The following is a 21,250-nucleotide window of genomic DNA, read 5'->3' on the forward strand; positions in this document are numbered from 1 at the left end:
GTGTTTTGTATCAAAACTCCTTTCCCTATTGCTAGGTATAATGCTGCCACCAGTGGGTTTTGACCCACTCAATTCCTGCTCTCTAGCAAAGGCAAGTCTCTCTTTGGCCAGGGCAAGTTCTTCCCCGGCAATCCTCAGATTGACTTCCCTTTCCTTGGCTTCATAAACTCTCCTCTGAGGGGAGGTCATCCTCCTCAGAGCAGAGGCCTGAGAGCCATTGGTTCGAATGGATCTGTTAGAGCCTCTTGATAGAGACCTAACTCGTCCACTCCCAATGTTAAGCTGGCCTGAGAGAGGTCCTAGGGCTCTCCTAGTGTCACTCTCATGCCTGCTTAAGTTGTCCCTAGTTAGCTGACTAACTACTTCTGGACCTTTGTCTGCCTCATCCCCAGATGTCTCCTGATCATCATCCTCCTCACCTGAGAGATGGATGAGATCTGGGTCACCCCTGGTTCCTTCTAGGGCTGGCATGTCCCCTTCTGGATGAGAAGAGCTAAGAAGTTTCTCAGCCTTTCTAGCATCATAAGTCTCTAAGAGACCAATCAGAAATGGGATTGTGGGGTTAGACCCCTGTTTTAGCTTCCTGGAGGTACACACTTGTCTCATCTCCTGGAAGCTAAGGGCTGCATATCTAGAAGAGGCCTGTGGAGGGTCCTCAACCATCTGAGGGATCTCAGTAGACTCTCCTAGGTTAGACATGCTTCTAGTGTGGTGTAAGTGATGCACCTACCTACACTATGTGTTTACCTACTGATCCCTTGCTACGAGTTGCAGCCAAGGTGTGCTAGGCCTTGAGGAGCTGCAACAGCTGGTTCAGTAGAACTCAGAGTATTCTAAGCTAAGTTATATGTACCTAACAGTACTTATGTGATCTTTCAACAAGATATTCTTAGGATACGTGTGGCAAAACAACAGCAAGCTCAAATCCCAACCGCTGCTCACCAATGTGAGAAGTTGGCCTGATATATAATGTTCACTATTCTAGAGAGCACTTTGTATCAGTCCAGCAACCCTTATTGATGATTGGTTGTAAGTCAACCTTATAGACCAGCTATCCTAGTAGCATGGATACGAGCAGTCTAAGGCTAAAGACTCGAGAGGGCGTGTTAAGCCAGCTGTTATACCACACATGTACCCCTTGAACACCCAGTGAAAGGACACCACACAAGTGTTATGAAAATAAACAGTGTATTTATTAAAATCACAACAGCCCTGTACTCTTTATGAGGACAGGGTACTAAGCACAAAACAAAACTCTTACGAAAATACTTAAGTTAGCACAGTATATACAAATGCCCGAGGGGCACGGAAAACCATATACTCTGAAAGTGGAATGCGAAATTACTAGCAGGTAAGTACAATACTAATAGGCTTTGGAATCGCTAGGTCTTGACTACTGAACCTTCTGATTACTAATAGGAGGCCTAGGGGGCTCGGGTGCAGAGTGTGCACTCTCACGCGGGATGCGGGACAAAGTCTATGGTAGCTAGATTTCAGAAAGTTAGTGTTCTCAGGCGAACCCGACCTGGTAGGAGGAAAACGAAAGTGGATCCTGACCCTTGGATAGTGAGGCTATGCTGGGGCACCGAAATGCCGAAGTTACCTAGCCCAGGGGCTGCAGCTGCATATGTCTCAAAAGACGTCGGGAATCCTCGTAGACGGACCAGGAGCCTGGAAGAAAGAAGTTGCTGGCAGGCGACCAGTGAAGAAAGTTCGATGGATCCAAGCCTGGATCGATGATAGAAGACACCTGAAAGCAGAGGGGACCAAGTTCGTGACTACTAGCCAGTAGTCAGGTGGCACCAGGAGGGCACCGGATGGTAGTCACCTCGACTAGGTGAGTGGGTGACGCTGTGCTCGCAGATCTCACGGACCAGGAGGCGTTGTCGGCGACCAGGATGGAGGAGCGAGCTGTCCCACGATGGATGAAGCTGTCGGCGTCGCTGGACCCAGGATTGGGCAACAAAGCCTTGGCAAATTCAAGCCCACGCGGTGGACTCAAAATGGCATCTGGAGTGGACCAGGAGGGTCCGGGGTGCCTCTCTTGAAGAAGGAAGCAAGGGCCAGTCTGGAGCAACCAGACCAGCAGCAGTGATGTCGTCGGGCGTCGTTAGGAAGGCCACAAGCCAGCCGGCTAGTAGCCAAACAACGCGGTGAGCAGGCAAAAGCAGAAGGGCCCCGCGCAGATCGTGGAGATGCTGGAGGGCTAATCTTCGGTGCTGGAGCTGCTCAGGGTTGGGGCTTCTCGGACCCCAAAGCACTCACCAGTGGAAGACTCGGTGGGCTTGTTGCAAAGAAGTCGTGCAGTCCTGGCGATCGTCGGTCCCTCGAGGTCTCATCGCACTCACAGTTCTCAGCTTGGCTGTAGAGGTGAGTAGAGGTCAGAGGTGCCAGGGAAGCCGGGTCTCGTCGAGCTGGGTCGTCGGATTCCGGAGGAAGGACTTGCAGCAGACCGCAGTGTTCTTAGGATGGTGCCCGCTTGATGCAGGGTGACTACTCCTTAGCCACAAGGGAGAATCTTGAAGAAGAAATCTTGATGTCCTTTCGCAGAAAGTCGTGTCTTGATTCCAAAGATGATCTAATTTGAACAGGGGGCCCGCTCCTATCTTTATACTAAAAAAGGGGGCTGACCCGGTGACTAGGTCCTGCCTATGGGTGGGACTAGGAGGGGGGTGGTTACACCCCTCTCCCATGCCGGACTTTCCCCAGGCCAGGGGCTGGTGTGCCCCTGGAACTGGTTCTGACCGGCCTATGCGTAGTGAGCACCGGGGTGCCACTCAGCAGTCACCTTCCTGTAAAGCCCTGCCTACCCAGGATACACAAAACCCTGTCTGGGATGGTGCTAGCACCGCCCCGGACAGGAAACCCTTTGTCCAAGCTCTCCTCGCTGGAAGGACTCCCAGCAGCAGGAGGTCAGACTCGTGTCTGTGGTGGCAGCATCCATTTTGTGGAGCTGAGGCTTCAGTTAACTTTAACCGGGGTTCACAGTTACATACATGTCGTGTCCCTCTAGAAGGGTGGAATGCTAACCCCGTCGCCAGAATTGGCGAGGGGTTAGTATTCCAATTCGTATGACACCTTACTCGACATGTTTTGATAAAGCAATACCAAAGATAGCATTTAACCGCGAGGATTATAATGCACTTAAGAGTATATGGTATGCGATATCATGGAACAGCTATTAGGACTTTGTTCCTCAAGCTGCAGACAGGCTCAGCTCATGCCAGAGCACCATCTCACACGATTCCAAGCACTCTGCCTTCAGGATTGTTAAGGCCTGCCATAAGAGTGACTGATAGGAATCTGTGTGTCCATTTTAGGGTTAGATATAGGTATACTATATCTACAGCAAAGGGTGATTACACGACTTTGCCCCAGCTGTCATGCAGCCAGTTGTGTCAAATTTAGGAGGCCAGCCAGGGGTGGCATAATACATGCTTCAGCCCCTGGTAGGCCCTGGGTACACCTATGCCCTGAGTTACAGGGCCTGATAAGGTGGCCCAGTACCAATTGGTAAATGCACCTAGGGTACACGTTGTAATTTAGAGAGAGAACAGCCAGGCTGTGGGTCTGATTGGCAGGTCCACAGCCAGAGAAAGTCGTAAACCAGTGAAACAAAAGCAAAAAATCTGGGTGATCATAGGAATGCAGACCTTACTCTCCTACACACTGTAAAAGCACCTTCTATGGTTGACTTAATAGTATACATTGTTCCATCCATTGTAACATTATAGGATTCCATTCAGGGTTACATGACTGGTAATTGCTTCTTAGTTTACTAATGGCGTTGTCATAGGGATAGGCATAACTCATGTAATTCAGTGTAGCGTACCTACGCGGAATTACAGAAGAATTCTGTGAGATTACGCAAGAAGAGTAATTCAGTGTTTAACACAAAAATGTCCTGCGTGTCCTAAACGAGTGCGAGAATGCATTTTGCACAAAGAAATAGCACTATATGCAGCAGAATGCAAATAGGAGCGCGAACAGCCGCTTGCACTCACTAAATGTGCTCTTGGGATCGGCTTTTCTCCCAAAGTACTCCTGCCATTTAGCCCAATTGTCTTAGAAAAAATTGCCCCCTCGCTTACAAAATGGGTGCGAGAATGCATTTCGCTCTAAGAAAAAGTGCAAAATGTGGTCTTGGGGTAAGATTTTTCCCCAACTTACTCCCACCATTTAGCACTATTTTCTTAGCCAAAAATTCCCTCTTGTGTCCAAAATAGACGTAAGGATGCATTGTGTGCTAAGAAATAGCGCTGAGTGCAGGAGAACATGAATATCAAGCGTGAGTGGCCAATATCGAGCGTGAGTATCGACCTCGCTAAACGTGCTCTCGCGGTAGGATTGTTTTCCCCCAAATTACTATCAATTATGCAAGCTGGAGTAATTGCGTTATCGGTAATTCTGCCATTCGTTGGGGGGTGAGCCATGAATGTTTCTCAGTTCAAGTTTAAAAGCTTGCAGGATAAAGCCTCGGGGGGTCGTATTTCCGTTCTGTAAATGTGCTGAACTAGCTTGTGTTTACACTGCCCTCCATCTTGCACTGACAACACAGTGTATCATGTGATGACCGTTGCAGTTCTTCTAAATGAAGAATTGAGAGACTCACACTGATAAACTGGAGCGTTCCCGGAGACTTTGTCTCACTGTATCGGACCAAGGACTTTTCAACTGTCCCAGGGTAACGTCATACAATGTATCAATGGAGTTGCTTGAAAACTGTGAGGATGACTGAAGTCCATGAGAAAATCTTTGAATGTATTCCGTAGTAAAATGTTTCTTCTTGCTCGCTCCCTATTGGTGCACATCTGAGAACCATGTGCCCGTGTAGAATGTATAAAAGTCTTTGTCTGACGACGATAAAAGTGTAGGACCCGATTCACAGAACTAACTTAAGACAAAATCCTAAACTTACTACTTTTGGTATTCACAGAAGTTAGGATGTTGTCGTAAGTCTGTCTTAAGTCTGTCTTAAGACAAACTTAAGGCAAAATCCTAACTTCTGTGAATACCAAAAGTAGTAAGTTTAGGATTTTGTCTTAAGTTAGTTCTGTTCATCGGGCCCCTAGTGAGGATAGGATATTGCCTGCATACACTGTTATTCGACCTTGAACACTCTGTACAGACTGAGGTCGCGGTGTAAGCCTGTACTTGTGAAAAACAGACCTATCTCATGTGAAGAAAAACATGTAGATTTTGGAGCTGTGGAGACCCCAATCACCCTCTTTTAGAAGGCGGATCTATGCTAGATTTCGCTTAGAACTGTACCGAGTTCTCTGTAATTATGATCTGTACACCTTGATGCTAAACTTGCTAATGGTATGCTTGATGTCATTGCCTATTCATTTTTTTTCCAAATATTTTATTGGCATTTTCATTAAGTATACACCCAGTCAAGTATTGCAAAGCCCTTGCCAAGCACACAGAGGATGTACCATAAGACATACGTATTAGGCGTACATACATGAAGCGGCGTTGGAACCAGCAGACATTCTTAAATTAAAAGATACAAACGTACTGGTAATGGCACTTGATTTAGTGTAACTAGTGAGTATTTACCCTTTGTGAGATGAGTGCAAGTGAGACAGGAGACAGAGGTCTGATACGTAGCCTGTGTCTTATGAATCTCGAGTGTAAGAGGCTGGTTTAATTGTATCCAAATCAATGAACTTATGGAGAGGGCAAGCACCAGACAGCAGTCGAGATCTGGGGATTTCTCTGGTGAGTGCATTCAAACCAAGACCTCTCTCCGGAAAGAGACCCAGGCCCACCAATAAGAAAGAGAATTGGTTGAAGGATTTCCACTCAGATAAGATGCGCTTCACATCGATCGCCAGGAGATCAAGCAAGGAGGGCCATACGATGCTTCGAAGGCTCAAACTGGTCTAATGCCTATTAATTCTCTATGTAAAACTTCTAAACGACAATGCTTTCTGTCATTCTCACAAGCTTGTTTCAGCATTTTTTTAATTAAACTTCATGAATTAGAAATTGTGATGGAGCCTTTCGGAGACCCCAAAAGTCTGTACAGGGCTATGCTGCTCCCGGTCCTAGCCGTTGGCATGCCCCATGAGCTGGAGTTCAAGGAACGTTTGTGGGTTGACACCACAAAACAAAAATTAGAAAACATCCTATTGCTTAAATGTGGCAGCCATATGCTTGCACTTAAAACACAGTGTTTGAGGGCTGCTCTAGGGACCTTTGCACATGCTGGCCTTCCAGGTGTGCCCTTGGGCAGTGCTGCCCCTGTGAAGACTGGCCTTCCAGGTGTGCCCTTGGGCAGTGCTGCCCCTGTGAAGACTGCCCTTTAGGGTGTACCCTTGGCAGTGCTGCACCAAGAAATGACTGGCCTTCTGGGTGTGCCCTTAGGCAGAAGATTGGCCTTCAGGATGTACCCTTGGGCAGTGCTGCCCCTGTGAGGACTGGCCTTCTGGGTTTGCCCTTGGGCAGTGCTGCCCCATGAAAAGACTGGCCTTCTGGGTTTGCCCTTGGGCAGTGCTGCCCCTGTGAAGACTGGCCTTCTGGGTGTGCCCTTGGGCAGTGCTGCCCCTGTGAAGACTGGCCTTCTGGGTGTGCCCTTGGGCAGTGCTGCCCCTGTGAAGACTGGCCTTCTGGGTGTGCCCTTGGGCAGTGCTGCCCCTGTGAAGACTGGCCTTCAGGGTGTACCCTTGGGCAGTGCTGCCCCTTTTAACACTGGCCTTAGGGGTGTACCCTTGGGCAGGGCTGCCCCTATCAGGACTGGCCTTCAGGGTGTACCCTTGGGCAGTGCTGCCCCTGGAAAATGGCCATAGTCAAGCCCCTTCTAAAGAAGGCGACCTTAGATCCAGGGATTTTGAAGAACTTCCGCCCCATTTCCCTTCTCCCTGCCCCCGCTAAGAGGCTTGAGGCCCACCTCAACTGCCATTTGAGTATCTTCCTGGATAGTTCCAGTTTTCTAGATCCCTCCCAGCATAGTTTTCGGAGGGCGCATAGTACTGAGTCGGCCCTCACAGTGGTCGTCAATAACATCCGCACTAAGGTCTACAGTGGCCAGACCACCTTGCTGGTACTGCTCGACCTAACTGCTGCATTTGACACCCTGTCCCCCTCCATTCTGGCTACCCGCCTCAGTGAGCTGGGAGTCGATGGACCTGAGCTCAGCCTCTTGACATCTTTCCTCGATCAGCGGGTTCAAAGGGTCAAACTTGGTGACTTCCTCTCCCCCGTCAAGCCTGCGCAGTGTGGGGTCCCCCAGGGCTCATCCTTGAGCCCCACGCTCTTTAACATCTACGTGACCCCACTCGCCAGGCTTGTGAGGTCGTTTGGGCTGGAAGTTCTTTCCTATGCCGACGATACTCAGATCATGGTCTCCCTTTCACAGTCAGTCGATGCTACGGCCCAAAACTTTAGGAACTGTTTGGAGGCTGTCGCAGGCTGGATGGTTAGGAATTTCCTCAAGCTGAATGGAGCGAAATCTGAGGTCCTTCTCTTCGGAAGTAGGCAGGATATCTGGTCATTGGACTGGTGGCCCTCTGCTCTCGGTGCCTGCCCCATGCCCTTATCATCGGCCCGCAACCTGGGTGTTATCCTGGACACGACCCTTTCTTTTGACTAACAAGTCAATAGGACGGTGTCAACCTGCTGCGGAGCCTTAAGGATCTTGAGAAAGAACACCCACTATCTTTCTTTCAAAGCTCGGAAACAAGTGGCAGTGGCTCTTATATCATCCAGGCTGGACTACTGCAATGCGCTGTATCTAGGCTCTAATAAAGGTTTGATCCAGCGCTTGCAGGTAGTGCAGAACGCAGCCGCCCGGTTTGTTGCAGAGGCCCCTAAGTTTTCCTCGGGCTCCTCCATTAGGAAGGATCTGCATTGGCTCCCCATGCAGGCCAGGATCAACTTCAAGGTCCTTTGTCTCACGCACTGTGCCTTGCATGGATCGGGACCTGAAGACATCCAGTCCCTTGTGTCTTACTATGCTCCTGGGAGGACTCTCCGCTCCACCAAAAAAAAACTGCTTCCCGTCGCCGAGTCTCTAAGGCCAGATGGGGAGGAAGGGCTTTCTGCTCCCTTGCACCCAAATTGTGGAGTTCACTTCCAGATGACCTCAAGGGACTTGCCTCTCTTGCGCTCTTTCGCAAAGCACTTTAGACCTGGCTCTTCCTGAAAGCCTATGTATAGCCTATCCACTCTTCCCTCAGCACAAACTTCTGCAAAATCTTCTAGCGCCTTGATGCCTTTGGGCTTAGTTGCGCTATATAAATCACCAATTCATTAATTCATTCAGGGTGTACCCTTGGGCAGTGCTGCCCCTGTGAAGACTGGCCTTCAGGGTGTGCTCTTGGGCAGTGCTGCACCTGTGAGGACTGGCCTTCTCGGCGTGCCCTTGGGCAGCGCTGCCCCTGTGAAGACTGGCCTTCAGGGTGTACCCTTGGGCAGTGTTGCCCCTGTGAAGACTGGCCTTCAGGGTGTAACCTTGGGCATTGCTGCCCCTGTGAAGACTGGCCTTCTGGGTTTGCCCTTGGGCAGTGCTGCACCATGAAAAGACTGGCCTTCTGAGTGTGCCCTTTGGCAGTGCTGCCCCTGTGAAGACTGGCCTTCAGGGTGTGCTCTTGGGCAGTGCTGCCCCTGTGAAGACTGGACTTCTGGGTGTGCCCTTGGGCAGTGCTGCCCCAGTGAAGACTGGCCTTCGGGGTGTACCCTTGGGCAGTGCTGCCCCTGTGAAGACTGGCCTTCAGGGTGTCCTCTTGGGCAGTGCTGCCCCTGTAAAGACTGGCCTTCTGGGTGTGCCACTGCCCCTGTGAAGACTGGCCTTCTGGGTGTGCCCTTGGGCAGTGCTGCCCCTGTGAAGACTGGCCTTCAGGGCGTACCCTTTGCAGTGCTGCCCCTGTGAAGACCGGCCTTCTGGGTGTGCCCTTGGGCAGTGCTACCCCTGTGAAGACTGGCCTTCAGGTCGTACCCTTGGCAGAGCTGCCCTGGTGAAGACTGGCCTTCAGGACGTACCCTTTGCAGTGCTGCCCCTGTGAGGACTGGCCTTCAGGGCGTATCCTTGGCAGTGCTGCCCCTGTGAGGACTGGCCTTCAGGGCGTACACTTGGCAGTGCTGCCCCTGTGAGGACTGGCCTTCAGGGCATACCCTTGGCAGTGCTGCCCCTCTGAAGACTGGCCTTCAGGGCATACCCTTGGCAGTGCTGCCCCATGAAAAAACTGGCCTTCAGGGCGTACCCTTGGCAGTGCTGCCCCTGTGAGGACTGGCCTTCGGGGCGTACCCTTGGCAGTGCTGCCCCTGTGAGGACTGGCCTTCAGGGCGTACCCTTGGGCAGAAGACTGGCCTTCAGGGTGTACCCTTGGGCAGAAGACTGGCCTTCAGGGTGTACCCTTGGGCAGTGCTGCCCCTGTGAAGACTGGCCTCCTAGGTGTACCCTTGGGCAGTGCTGCCCCCGTGAAGACTGGCCTCCTAGGTGTACCCTTGGGCAGTGCTGCCCCTGTGAAGACAGGCCTCCTGGGTGTACCCTTGGGCAGTGCTGCCCCCGTGAAGACTGGCCTCCTAGGTGTACCCTTGGGCAGTGCTGCCCCTGTGAAGACAGGCCTCCTGGGTGTACCCTTGGGCAGTGCTGCCCCCGTGAAGACTGGCCTCCTAGGTGTACCCTTGGGCAGTGCTGCGCCTGTGAAGACTGGCCTTCTGGGTTTGCCCTAGGCAGTTCTGCCCCTGTGAAGACTGGCCTCCAAGGTGTACCCTTGGGCAGTGCTGCCCCCGTGAAGACGGCCTTCAAGGTGTACCCTTTGCCAATGTTGGTCCTGTTAATTGCTGCCAGCATATCTTTTGTGCTGAGTTTGTTTATGGTGCCGTTTGCGAGGTGCTTGGGAAATGCAATTGGGAACTAAAGATCCGAAGAGCAATTATAAAACATTGCAAAGATATTCAATGGAGGATTCAGACTCCAAGAACAGTGAGACCATTTCTGGATATTCAAATTATCCTCCATTTTGGATGACTAATCAGAGGAGTTTGGTTGGAATCCATTCCCCTTCACAAAGTTGTTTAAAGTTCATGTGTATATGGTGATGCAATCTAGTTGATTGGATGAACTACCTGTGAGGTTCTAAGAAGTACAAAGAGGTTTTGTGACAATCCTGAAGAAGGCGGCGTTTGTGTTTGAGCGCCGAAACACGCATAGGTTTGATATAAAAGCTGCAAAAAAGAAGATAACGGACATAGGAATTGGATTAATAGATGTATAAAGAACATTTAAGAAAATAGCGTGGAATATATGTGTTCCCTCTGAGTGGAAGAACCAAGTGAAGAAAAATAAAGAATGTACAGAAATTATACAATTTGATGTGATTTTCCAAGACATATGTGAACTACGGAGCCAATGAAGTTTGTATAACGTACATGTGGATGAATGAATATGGTACTAGATGTTTTTAAGAAAACATAGAATTGGTACTTCTTGCATTTTTGACCTATAAAGTGTCTAAAGAATAAAAAGTAGCATGAAATGTGTACCGTGCCTAATGTATTTTCAATAAGTTGTATAAACAGAAATGAAAGGATAAAAAACTGGATAAAGTAAAAAAAAAAGTAAAGCAATACCTTGGTTTACGGGCAGCATATATATTGGTATGGATGAATGAGAGATTGTGAACTACTGATGGAAGAATTAGATTGCTAGGGAACTAATTTATGATAATTTTTTTTTTATGTGTACGTTACACACTCTGATTCTCTGTTTTCCTTCTTGCAGTGGCACAGTACACCATCACCTACTTCAACCTCCGTGGTAAGACAACTATTGTTTCCCCTTTCAGTCACACAGAGAAAGGAGTAGTGCTGCAGCCTTGCCATGTTGTACCCTCTATCTTCTATGCCAGGGAAGGGCCCTGCTGCTACTGAGAAGCAGTACACTCCATCCATGTTGTGGTTTGCTCAGCATGACCACTTTAGTACTACACTATGTTATTGTGTTTTCGCGAGGGCCAAGGAGGAGACCTGTAACTATATTTGGTTTGTGCTGCCCTCTGTTGCCTAAGAATAGAAGTACAGGTTTGCCACTATGTGCTCTCTGTAGTCTGTATTGACATAGTCAGTCCTCTGTTATCATAGTTTAGAAAGAACTAAATCTAGGAAATGTTCTCCCCTCCTTGGTCATTTCGAAGAACTCGAACCATTATACTCTCTACTCACTATGGTCTGGTCATTGAGTAAACCTGTATTTATGACACTATCTGCCCTTTATAGCCGGATTGTAAAATTACAGCTCTATCGTGGCCCAGTCGCTCTTTCCTGGGAGCAGAGCTACAGCCATGTCCTGGTCAACTTTGACCTTTTAATCTTGAGGGAAGCTTGGTAAAAATCCAAAGGATGCAGGAGAAGGCCATCCAGTCTGTGCAACGCCAGATGAGGAACCTGAACGCAAATGTGGAAGATATAGGGAAGGGCATCAGAGAACTGGTCGATGTTAACAAGGAGATGGCTGCAGGGATGCGGGACATGACACAATCAGTACAGCTCCTGTGCAGCAAACTGGACCAGGACATGTTAGCAAGGCGCAAGGAGAGGCAGCGTGCGCAGCAGCAAAGTAAAGCCATAAACCGCCTGGCCACAGCCACTTCCCTGCTATGCAGACGATGCATTAACATGCAAGAGGGACTCACCCACAACAGCAATGAGGTGTCATGGGGCATTGCTAGTTTGAACGGTGCTGTAGAGATGACGATAAATGTACAGACAGCACAAACTGCTGCCCTGGACGTCCCAGAAAGTGAGGAAAGCACCAGTAGGAGAAGCATGACAAGCCCCCTTGTTGTGGAGACACGGAGGAGCAGCAGGCGCCATGGTGAGCCAACAGCCCAAACGCACAGTGAAGAAAGCAAGCCACTTACATCTGGCACTGGTAGGCGTGGGCGGAAATGACTTTTTCAGTTAATGGGGAAGTGACCCAGGACTACCATTAATACATGGATGACATTTGTGTTGCACATTTGTGCCTTTGAGTACTTGCGTAGTGCCAAATATTAAACTACATTGGGTGCATACTCCACCTGTCTGTGTCTCTTCACTTACTTAAAAGTAGTTGCATGTGATCTCTGCCCGTCTGTGTCTGCCATCTGTTGGTGTCGCAACTCCTGCTGTGTTGGGTTCAGGCAGGGCATGTTCATCATCATGGTCCTCATAGTCGCTCAATTCCACCTCTGTGCTCTACTTAGTCGCAAGGTTGTGCAACATTGCACAAGTGGCAATCATCTCACAGCAGGTTATAGGTGTATACTGCCGTGCCCCTCCACTTTTGTGGAGGCAGCGGAACCTGCTTTTCAAGAGGCCAAAGGTGCGCTCCACAATGTTCCTGGTTGATTTGTGTGCCCTGTTGTATCGCCTCTGGCTGGGGGTTGAAGGGTTGAGGTAGGGTGTCAGGATGAAGGAGCGGACGGCATATGCACTATCCCCTATTTGAACATTAGAAAGACATTACTCACATGCACACATACACATACATCTGCAATATCTATCAAGGTGTGTCACAGTGTTTTACCTAGCAGGTATCCTTCGCCAAATTCCCCTGCTGTCAGGTGTGTGTAGATCCCACTGTTATGAAAGATGTAGGAGTCGTGGGTACTTCCTGGAAACTTGCCACTATGTCCGTGATAATGTAGTTTGCATCGCAGATTACCTGTACATTTATTGTGTGGGTGGACTGTCTGTTCCTGTAAATGTACTCCGTGGCAGCAGGTGGGCAAATTCGGATGTGGGTGCCATCAATACAGCCGATGATGTTGGGGAAATGTGCTATTTGATAGAAGTCTGTCTTGGTCCTGAGTAGTTCTGCGTGCGTTTCAGGGAAGCTGATGTAATGATGCATTCTCTGCATCATGGCCTCTAGGAACTTCCTAAAGAAAGGGGACAGGCAGCTCTAGGATACCCCACCTCCCGCTGCAATCACACTCTGGTAACTCCCAGAGGCAAGCAGGTGTAGGCTGCACAGCACTTGCACATGGGGTGTGATGGCGTGCGCCTTTGGGGTTGGGTGCTCCAAAAGTGGGTGCAGGTACCTGATCAAGTCCAGGATGGTTTGGGGGTGTAGCCTGTACCTTTGTAGGATCTCTGCCTCAGTTAGTTGGAATAGGGTGATCCTCTGCCTGTAGACCTGCTCCTCCCTTCTCCAGACCCTCTCTCCTTCTGCCTGTAGCCGTGGCCGCCTCGCTATGACGTAGAATGCTGCCATTCTGGTCAAAGTCTTGCATTTTGGGGCCTTTTTTATAGCCTGAACCTGGTTACCACCTGCTTTGAATGCATGGTAAATACAGACTCTTAAATACCGAATTTCATGCAAATTCGGTATTTTAGAGGTTACCTACATCTCAATAGTAATTTTTTCCATTTCTTATTTACCGAATCGGTAAATGTTCCGAATCAGTAAATTTTCCGATTCGGTAAATTTACCGATTCGGTAAATGTACCGATTCGGTAAATTTACCGATTCTGTAAATTTACCGATTCGGAACATTTTTTGACCCCTACATCTCAATATCCAAATACCTGTCGGTAACGGACGAAATTCGGTATTTTCGGCCGATACCGACCGGTATTTGGTTACCTACATCAGGCCATATGATACGTAACTGAATATTTTGCGACCGCATTTCGGTGGCAAAACATTTACACATACAGCAAGTCGCTATTGGGAAGGGACGCCCTAAACAAGCCCCTTAATAATACTGAATTGCTAACCCAATTTGCGATTCGGTAACAGGTTACTGAATTGAAAATTGGGCATTTGTACGTAAAAATTGCTTTTTTTGCAGTCACAATGGGGCTGTTTGTGACCCCTAAAAAAGCTTTGTATATATGGCTCTTGGTAATTAAAGTTTTCCTAGATTTCTTGGGAAAGGATATTGGGCCATATGTATCATCATGCCAATTTGCGATTTCTAAATAGCGATTTTTAAGGAATCGCTATTTAGAAATCGCAAAATGGTATGTTTGTAGGAAATCGCTTCTTTTTAGCGATTCCTTAACATTCCTAAATTGCGATTAGCAAATTGCTAATCGCTAATTTCCCATTCATTTCTATGGGCCAGGAGGCCCATAGGAATGAAGGGGAAATTTGCGATTAGCAATTTGCTAATCGCAATTTAGGAATATTTTCAAGTGTGCAGGGGTGTCACAAGAACACCCTGCTGCACCCCTGAAAATGACATGTGTGGGCATATGGGGCACATACATGCCCTAAGGGCATGTATGAGCGTCATATGCCACCTTTTGATTTTAAATAAATTGCTTTTTCAAAAGAATTCGCAATTTACCACCAACTAGAAGTTGGTGGTAATTTGCGATTCCTTATGGGCATTTTTGTATTAATTTTTATTTGATACATTGCATTTAAGGAATCGCTAAATTTGCGATTCCTTAAGTGCAATCGCAAAATAAGGAATGGCAAATTTTGCGATTCCTTATTTTGCTGCGAAAATGTTTCATACATTCCATTTAGCAAATTAGCATTCGCAAAGGCCGAAATTCGCAGAATTTCGGCCTTTCGGAATGCTAATTTGCTTGTTACATATGGCCCATTGTTAGGAGAATTTAGATGCTTACTTTCTGTTTGCAGATTCTAAAGGTCAACTAAGATGTGTCCAACCTGGCATCGTCATCCTCTCATGAATCAGAAGAAGCACTCCTGTCTGATCCTTATCACAAGAAAGTGGAAACCACCCTTAATCCTTAAACAACACTATGTAGCATCTAATTTTGTTCTGAAAACAAGCTCAAATGCAGCTTATGCTGTGCAGACTGTATTGAAGGACCTCCAATACTTGTTTAATTGTCTTCCGCAAGGGGAGGATCCCGCAGCGCTTTAGGGAAAGATGGACCTCCTAGTGAAGTTCTTGTTGAACACGAGATTTGATCAGTTGTCGTCGCCAACAGCAGCTGGGGATCTGTTGCAGCCAAAGGTTGTTATGGTTGAAGATGTGGAAGCTGTATGCAAATCCGAGACCCTTGATACATCATCCTCCATTCATGGAACAGAAGGTGGGATAATTGTTTTGGAGGAAATTGGTGCAAGTTAAACAACAAGCTGATTGGCTCTTTCTATGTTGAGCCGTAAGTGGCTTGGTTACTCTGGGTGAATAATTCTGACCTCAGCTGCCACAAAACCCAAACCAAAAACTATGCCTACCAAGCGGGCATGGTGGGGCCAATACCAACCAGAACACGTAGGGCCTCATTACGATGGCGGATGGACCGCCACTGACATGCTGTCGACGGTGGTCCTTCCGGCATCATTACGAAGGCAGATGGACCACCACTGACATGCTGTCGATGGTGGTCCCTCCGGCATCGCAATGCAGTTTTGCGCCTGCCATATTATGATGGCGGAGGATGCGTGGCAGTCGGAAAGAACCACTGCCATGGTCCAGACGGGCGGATCAAATTCAACTGCCCGACGGACCAACTGCTAATCACTGCACTGCGGCGGTGCCTGCAAGGCATCGCCATAGGTATTCTGATATCCCTTCCACCGGTCGTTCTGTGGCGGTCAACCCGCTGCAAAATATCTGTTGGAAATAGATTTGGAGCCCAAAGTTGGCCCCCCTTAATTCCTGGGGCAGGGACACGTACCCTGGTGGTTGCATTATAATTCGGATGGTGGGTAGGCCGCCTCGTCCCAAATCCTATGCAATGGCGGACGGATTTCTGTCCGTCCGCCCGCCATCGTATTGATCCCCTTAGAATGCGTTTATGAAGGGCAAGTGGGCACTTACAGTAGTAAGAGATGGTTATTCCATAGCATTGAATGAAGAACCACAGCACTGAATATCATAGAGAGGGTTTCCAATTGCCTCATCAATTGAGGTTTTCTATTAAACTTAAACAAATCTAATCTGGAGCCTGATATAGGGAAGGTCTTCATAAGAGCTGAGCTCAAATCCCTGAGGTCTTGAGCTCCTGTCATGTCAGCAAGCATCTAGCAAAAAATATTTTCAAGTACAAGGACAACAGCTCTGTTCTCTTTCCAAAACAAAGACGTGGGAGAGGCGCTTCAGAGGGATCCAGGTCTACTGCCAAGTTGTGCAGGAGTGTTTTTTTAATGTTTTTTATAGCGCTGGCAAGACCAGAGGGTATCAGAGCATTTTTCAGCAGTACATGTTCAACAAATAATGGGGTACATTAGCAACAAATAACAATATTTATCGCTAAATGCACTTAGCGCATTTTTTATTATCGCTGCCTATCGCCGGATATTATCGCAGAGATAACATGCTATTAGCAACGTTTATCTCTAATGCAATAAAATATCCGGCGATAGCGGCTCAATGCGTAAATATATCGCTGGAAATCCAGCGACATTCAGGCATTAACGCTAATGGGGACTTAACCTGAATATCCACCTCCCGTTGGATATACAGGTTAAGTCATGGTCTGAGCAGGCGTTAGGTTCTGGCGATAATCGCGCTTAGCGCGTTTTTTTCCCCCGCTTTGCCTGCCTTAATAATAGGCGATAGCCGTGTTAGCGACTGCTTTCAGTGGCTAACAGGTTGGGTACGCCCACTTTGCATGCCATTAACGATAAATATCGCTGACATGCAAAGTGGGCCCCAAACCTGTAGCTATCGCCTAAAAGCTGTTGCTAACTGCTGTTAGCAACAGCTTGCTAATAGGGCGATAGAAATATCGCCGCTTTAGCGGGAAAAAGTCCAGCTAAAGCGGCAATAATGCCCTTGCTAATATGCCCCAATGTGTGTAGCCCGAGCAGGTAAATCAAAGAGGGACAAGGTAGGGTTGAGCACGATGGAGGAAAAATAGGCGGGAAGGGGTACAAGGAGATCAGGGGTTGAGTTCATCTTGGCGGCCGATTGACACCGTGCTAGTTGAGATCTTGGACTAGGAGGAGATCCTTTAGCTGTCTTTTGGAGCTCAGGAAGGAGGAGTTAGTCCTGGTATGTACTGGGATGGAGGTCCAGATTTTCGAGGCATTGCTCAAGAAGGAGCGTGACTGGGTTTTTTGTTTGTGGGTTTTCGGTGGAAGGAGGAGTTGGGTGTTAGAGCTTCTTAGATTTCTTGTCTTACCTACCTTTTTGAGTTTTGAGGCGAAGTCAGCTGGTTTTCCAGCGCGAAGGGCTTTGTGCGTTAACCAGGCCCTTCTAATAGAGCAGCGAGCTTCAATTGGGAGCCCCTTCAGGTCTTTCAGAACATGAGGAGGTGTTGTCATATTTTTTTATTCCTGTGACCATTCGGGGTGCTGCATTGAGGGTGGATTTTGCAGTTCCTGTGAGAGTGGCATTCCCATAGTCTAATCTAAACAGCACCAGCGCTTGAGTTGCAAATTTGAGATCATTCGGCGGTAGGTAGGGTTTGATTTTGTTTAGAATTTTCAGGGTGTAAAAGGCACTCTTCGCATTGTTCTTTATATGATCTTTCATAGTTAGTTTAAGATCCAGTGTAATTCACAGAGATTTGGCAGAGTCAGCTAGAGGTAGTTTGCAGTTAAGAGCGTCAATGGAGTTTAGCCATTCTTGCATCTGTGGGGTCGGTTCTGTCGTGGTGCTGGTAGGTCACAGTGCAAGCAGCTGTGGCATCGTTGCTGAAGCACTGCCGTCGGCTGGCGAACTGGAGTCGATGGTACCGGCGTCGGTAGGCCAAGACTGTGGTGCGGGATGAGAGTGGTGCGTCGTGTAACTTTACGAGCGGTGCCCTCGAATTACGGTGCAAGCAGCGGAGTCGATTTCGGCATGGTATGGTGTCATCTGGGATAGCCAAGTGTCATCATGTAGTGAGGCGGTGTGGAGTGCGGTGCCCACAGGTCACAGTGGGAACAGCGGCTCGGGCTCGGTGGCGGCATCAGCAGGTGTCGTTGGTGAGACCAGGGTCGCGGCTGTGCAGTGGTGCCCTCTGCGTTGCCTTCAGGACACGGAGTCGGCAGCGGCGTCGTAGACGTCGTTGGGTTACTTTTCTTCTGTTGCAGCACAAAACACACAGGTCCCAGTGCTGAGAGCAGAAGAGCTTGAAGTCTTTGCTGTTCCTGAGACTTCTTGAACAGGGGGCAAGCTCTACCTCAAACCACAAAAGTAGATTGCAGAAAGTTCAGTCCAGTCCTTTCACTGCCCAAGCAGCCACTGTAGGCCAACAAAGCAAATCACTCAGCATAGTGGTAGTTCCTCCTCACAGCTTCTCCAGCTCTTCTTCTTGGCAGTCTTCTTGGTCCAAAAGAGTTCTGAAGTTAAGGGGTCTGGGCCCAATATTTATATCCCAAAATCCTTTGATCTCTCAAGCAGAAAGTGTCTGTGCCCAGCCAAAACCAGTTCTGCCTCCTCTGGTGTGGCTTCCTGGCAGGAGGTGGAGACAGCATTGTCAGAGGCAGACCAGGCCCTTTGAGGTGCAAAGAAATCTCCTCCCCCTACTCTAAATGCAGCCCAGGTCTATTCAGGCTTTTCCTGACCCACCTAGACTATCCAGAGCCACTCCTGCTCCCCAGCCCCCGTCATCCAAAACCCAGACAGTCAAGTCAATCAACAAACACAGCAGAGGCAGACTGTATGGTTAGGCAAGAAAATACTTATTTTCTAAAAGTGGTATTTTAAAACACAGAATGTAAAAATCACCTTCACTACAAGATGCATCTTTAGATTCTGAGTTCAGGCATACTAAACTTAATTTTCCTACCTAGTTCCCAGGACCAGTTATGTTTACAAGATATTATAAACAAACTCCCCATTCTGTCCTATGGGGAACACGTAGCCTTGCAATAGTGAATTACTGCCAATTTAGTTTTTCACTATCAGGACATGCCACACACACCAGGACATGTCCTACCTTTCACATACACTGCACCGTGCCCACTGGGGTACCTGGGGCCAACCTTTGGGGTGACTGACATGTAAGAAAAGGGAAGGTTAGGGCCTGGCAAGTGGATGCACTCGCAAGTCGACATGGCAGTACCAGACTGCACACAGGCTCTGCAATGGCACGCCGGAGTTACATTTATGGGCTGTGTGGGTGGGTGGCAAAATCAAGTGCTGTAGTCCACCAACAACATTTGGTTTACAGGCAATGATACACAGTGCACTTTACTAGGGACTGACACATAAATCACACGCCAATCATGGAAACACCAATCCACAACACAAATTTCTCACAGGAGCACTTGCACTTTACCACTGAACACCAGTGAGAAAAGTGCTCAGAAACACTAAGCCAGCACAAACAGAGTCAAAACCGGGAGGTCAGAAAGCAAAATCTCAGGGGAAACACGCCAAAAGATGCCAAGTCTTTCAAAAGGCTATGACATTCTGTTAGCTGCACAAAGGCAGTACCCAGTTAAACAAGAAGCTAAAAAACAAGTCAGGGAAATCTTAGATCAACTTGAATACCAAGGGGTGATCGAAACATGCCCCTCTCAAATGAACAATCCTTTGTTTCCTGTCTCCAAACCAGATGATTCGTATCGTCTAGTTTTGGACTACAGACACCTTAACTCCTGTTGTAAAACATTTGCAGTACAAAACTCACAGAGTGCAGCACTAATGAATAACATTGTGCGCAAAAAATATAAAACAACATTAGACATCTCTAATGGATTCTTCTGTCAAAACATTGCACCTGAAAGCAGGTATTTGACCGCTTTCTCAATATTTGGATCACAAAAACAATTTTGCCGACTCCCACAGGGATTCAAGAATAGCCCAGGATTATTCTCAGCAAGGGTAACAGAGTTACTAGAAATATTTGATGATGAGGCATTATCCTATGTCGATGACATCTATCTTACAGATGATGACCTGGAGACTCACTTAAAAAGGGTGAACACCATAATACTTGGACTCGCCTCAGAGGGTTACAAATTCAACTTTAAAAAGTCACGAATTGCCCATCTAACTGTCCTATTTTTAGGATATGAATTATCAAGTGAAGGCAAAAGCCTGGCAGACAATTTCTTAGAAAAATGTGCAGTACTCCAAGCACCAAAAACGCTGAAGAATTTACAATCACTACTAGGTTTCCTGAATTTCGGAAGAACATTTATTCTAAATTATGCTGAGAGGGTTAAACCTCTCTATGAATTAATAAAACCAGATTTCAAACAAACCGATTGGACTCAGAAACACACAGAAATTTTGAGATCACTACAAACAGACATGCTAACTAAAACAAAATTGCAAACACGTGAAAACACACGCAATCTTGTAATTCGAGTCATCCCAGGAAGATGCGGATTCACATACCTGACCTCTAATGAGGGAGAAACTGTACCTATAGCTTACAAATAAGGCTCCCTGTTTTCCGTTTTTACGGATATTTACAGATAAATGCAGACAGAAAACAATGTGTTTTCTGTCTGCATATATTTAAAAAAATGGATAAATACAGAAAATCTGCTTCTTTTCAGTGACTCTATGTGCTGTCTTTTCTGAATTTAGCCCAACAGCTGAGCAGATGGACAGTACGGGAAATTGAAAAACAGGATTACATTTCTTTAAATTACTATATTTGTCAACTAACATTTATGGTATAATGCTAATATTGGTTGTGTGCGTTACATGGGGAGTAAACGCTTGGATATACAGATTACAGGCAATGAAGCCGCACGGTCTCAATGACCGGATAGAACTGAGCTGCTTTCTATGAATACCCTTTTGTGGTACATGTGTTTCACGATTTAACTTTTGTGTCTGCTGTTTACATACCATCATTATACACATTTGCCATTGTTACATTGTTACCCACCCTTTACCCACCCTCCACCTGCAGATGGCCGCCACTTTCGCACCCGCCCAGTTCTTTTTTTATGTTCACTACCAAACTCCGCGTAGTCCCTTTTTTATGTTCACTACCAAACTCCGCGTAGTGTCATATTCCGGCGGCCGTCGCCGCCACTCCATGAACCCTTCAGCCCTCGATCGGAGAATCGACCAGCCGCTGTTGTTCCCATCCAGTCCCAAGTAAGTTGGAGCTCCAACAGAGACCAGCGTTACCATGTTTAACGTCGGGCATTCATCCCGCTTAACCACGTATTTCTTGTCTCCCCAGAGAGCCAAGCGTATACACGACCGTGACACGTAAGTGCACTACGCCAAACTTCCTGCATCCCCTTAAACTCCCACTGTGTTTCCACTTAGCTCACGCCATCACATGGGTTTATTCAATGGGTACATTACCTGCTTGCTGTGATTGACAGTGCCAGTATATCTTTCACGCAATGTAAATGTATATGCTTTATCAGTTAAAATTCGGAAGGTAAAAGCGTGTTTTTGTTTTCAGAACTCCTTGACAA

General features: G+C 47.7%; 2 protein-coding genes across 3 annotated transcripts in view; both read left to right on the plus strand.

Annotated features, from left to right (window-relative positions):
• The window catches only part of LOC147736632 (glutathione S-transferase P 1-like), a 120,802-nt gene that overhangs the window by 38,147 nt on the left and 61,405 nt on the right, over positions 1-21,250 (plus strand). Inside the window, exon 2 of one of the 2 annotated variants that reach the window (XM_086953406.1) lies at positions 10,730-10,765. The exons of the other annotated variant lie outside the window; for it this stretch is intronic. Within the exon in view, the coding sequence (XP_086809532.1) occupies positions 10,730-10,765 (36 nt within the window). The remainder of the gene's footprint in view (positions 1-10,729; positions 10,766-21,250) is intronic. 2 annotated transcript variants of the gene reach the window in all.
• The window catches only part of LOC147736633 (glutathione S-transferase P 1-like), a 496,543-nt gene that overhangs the window by 38,075 nt on the left and 437,218 nt on the right, over positions 1-21,250 (plus strand). The gene's annotated exons all lie outside the window — the stretch shown is intronic.

The sequence above is a fragment of the Lissotriton vulgaris genome, chromosome 1_2, assembly GCF_964263255.1.
Source record: "Lissotriton vulgaris chromosome 1_2, aLisVul1.2, whole genome shotgun sequence".
Lineage (NCBI taxonomy): Eukaryota > Metazoa > Chordata > Amphibia > Caudata > Salamandridae > Lissotriton > Lissotriton vulgaris.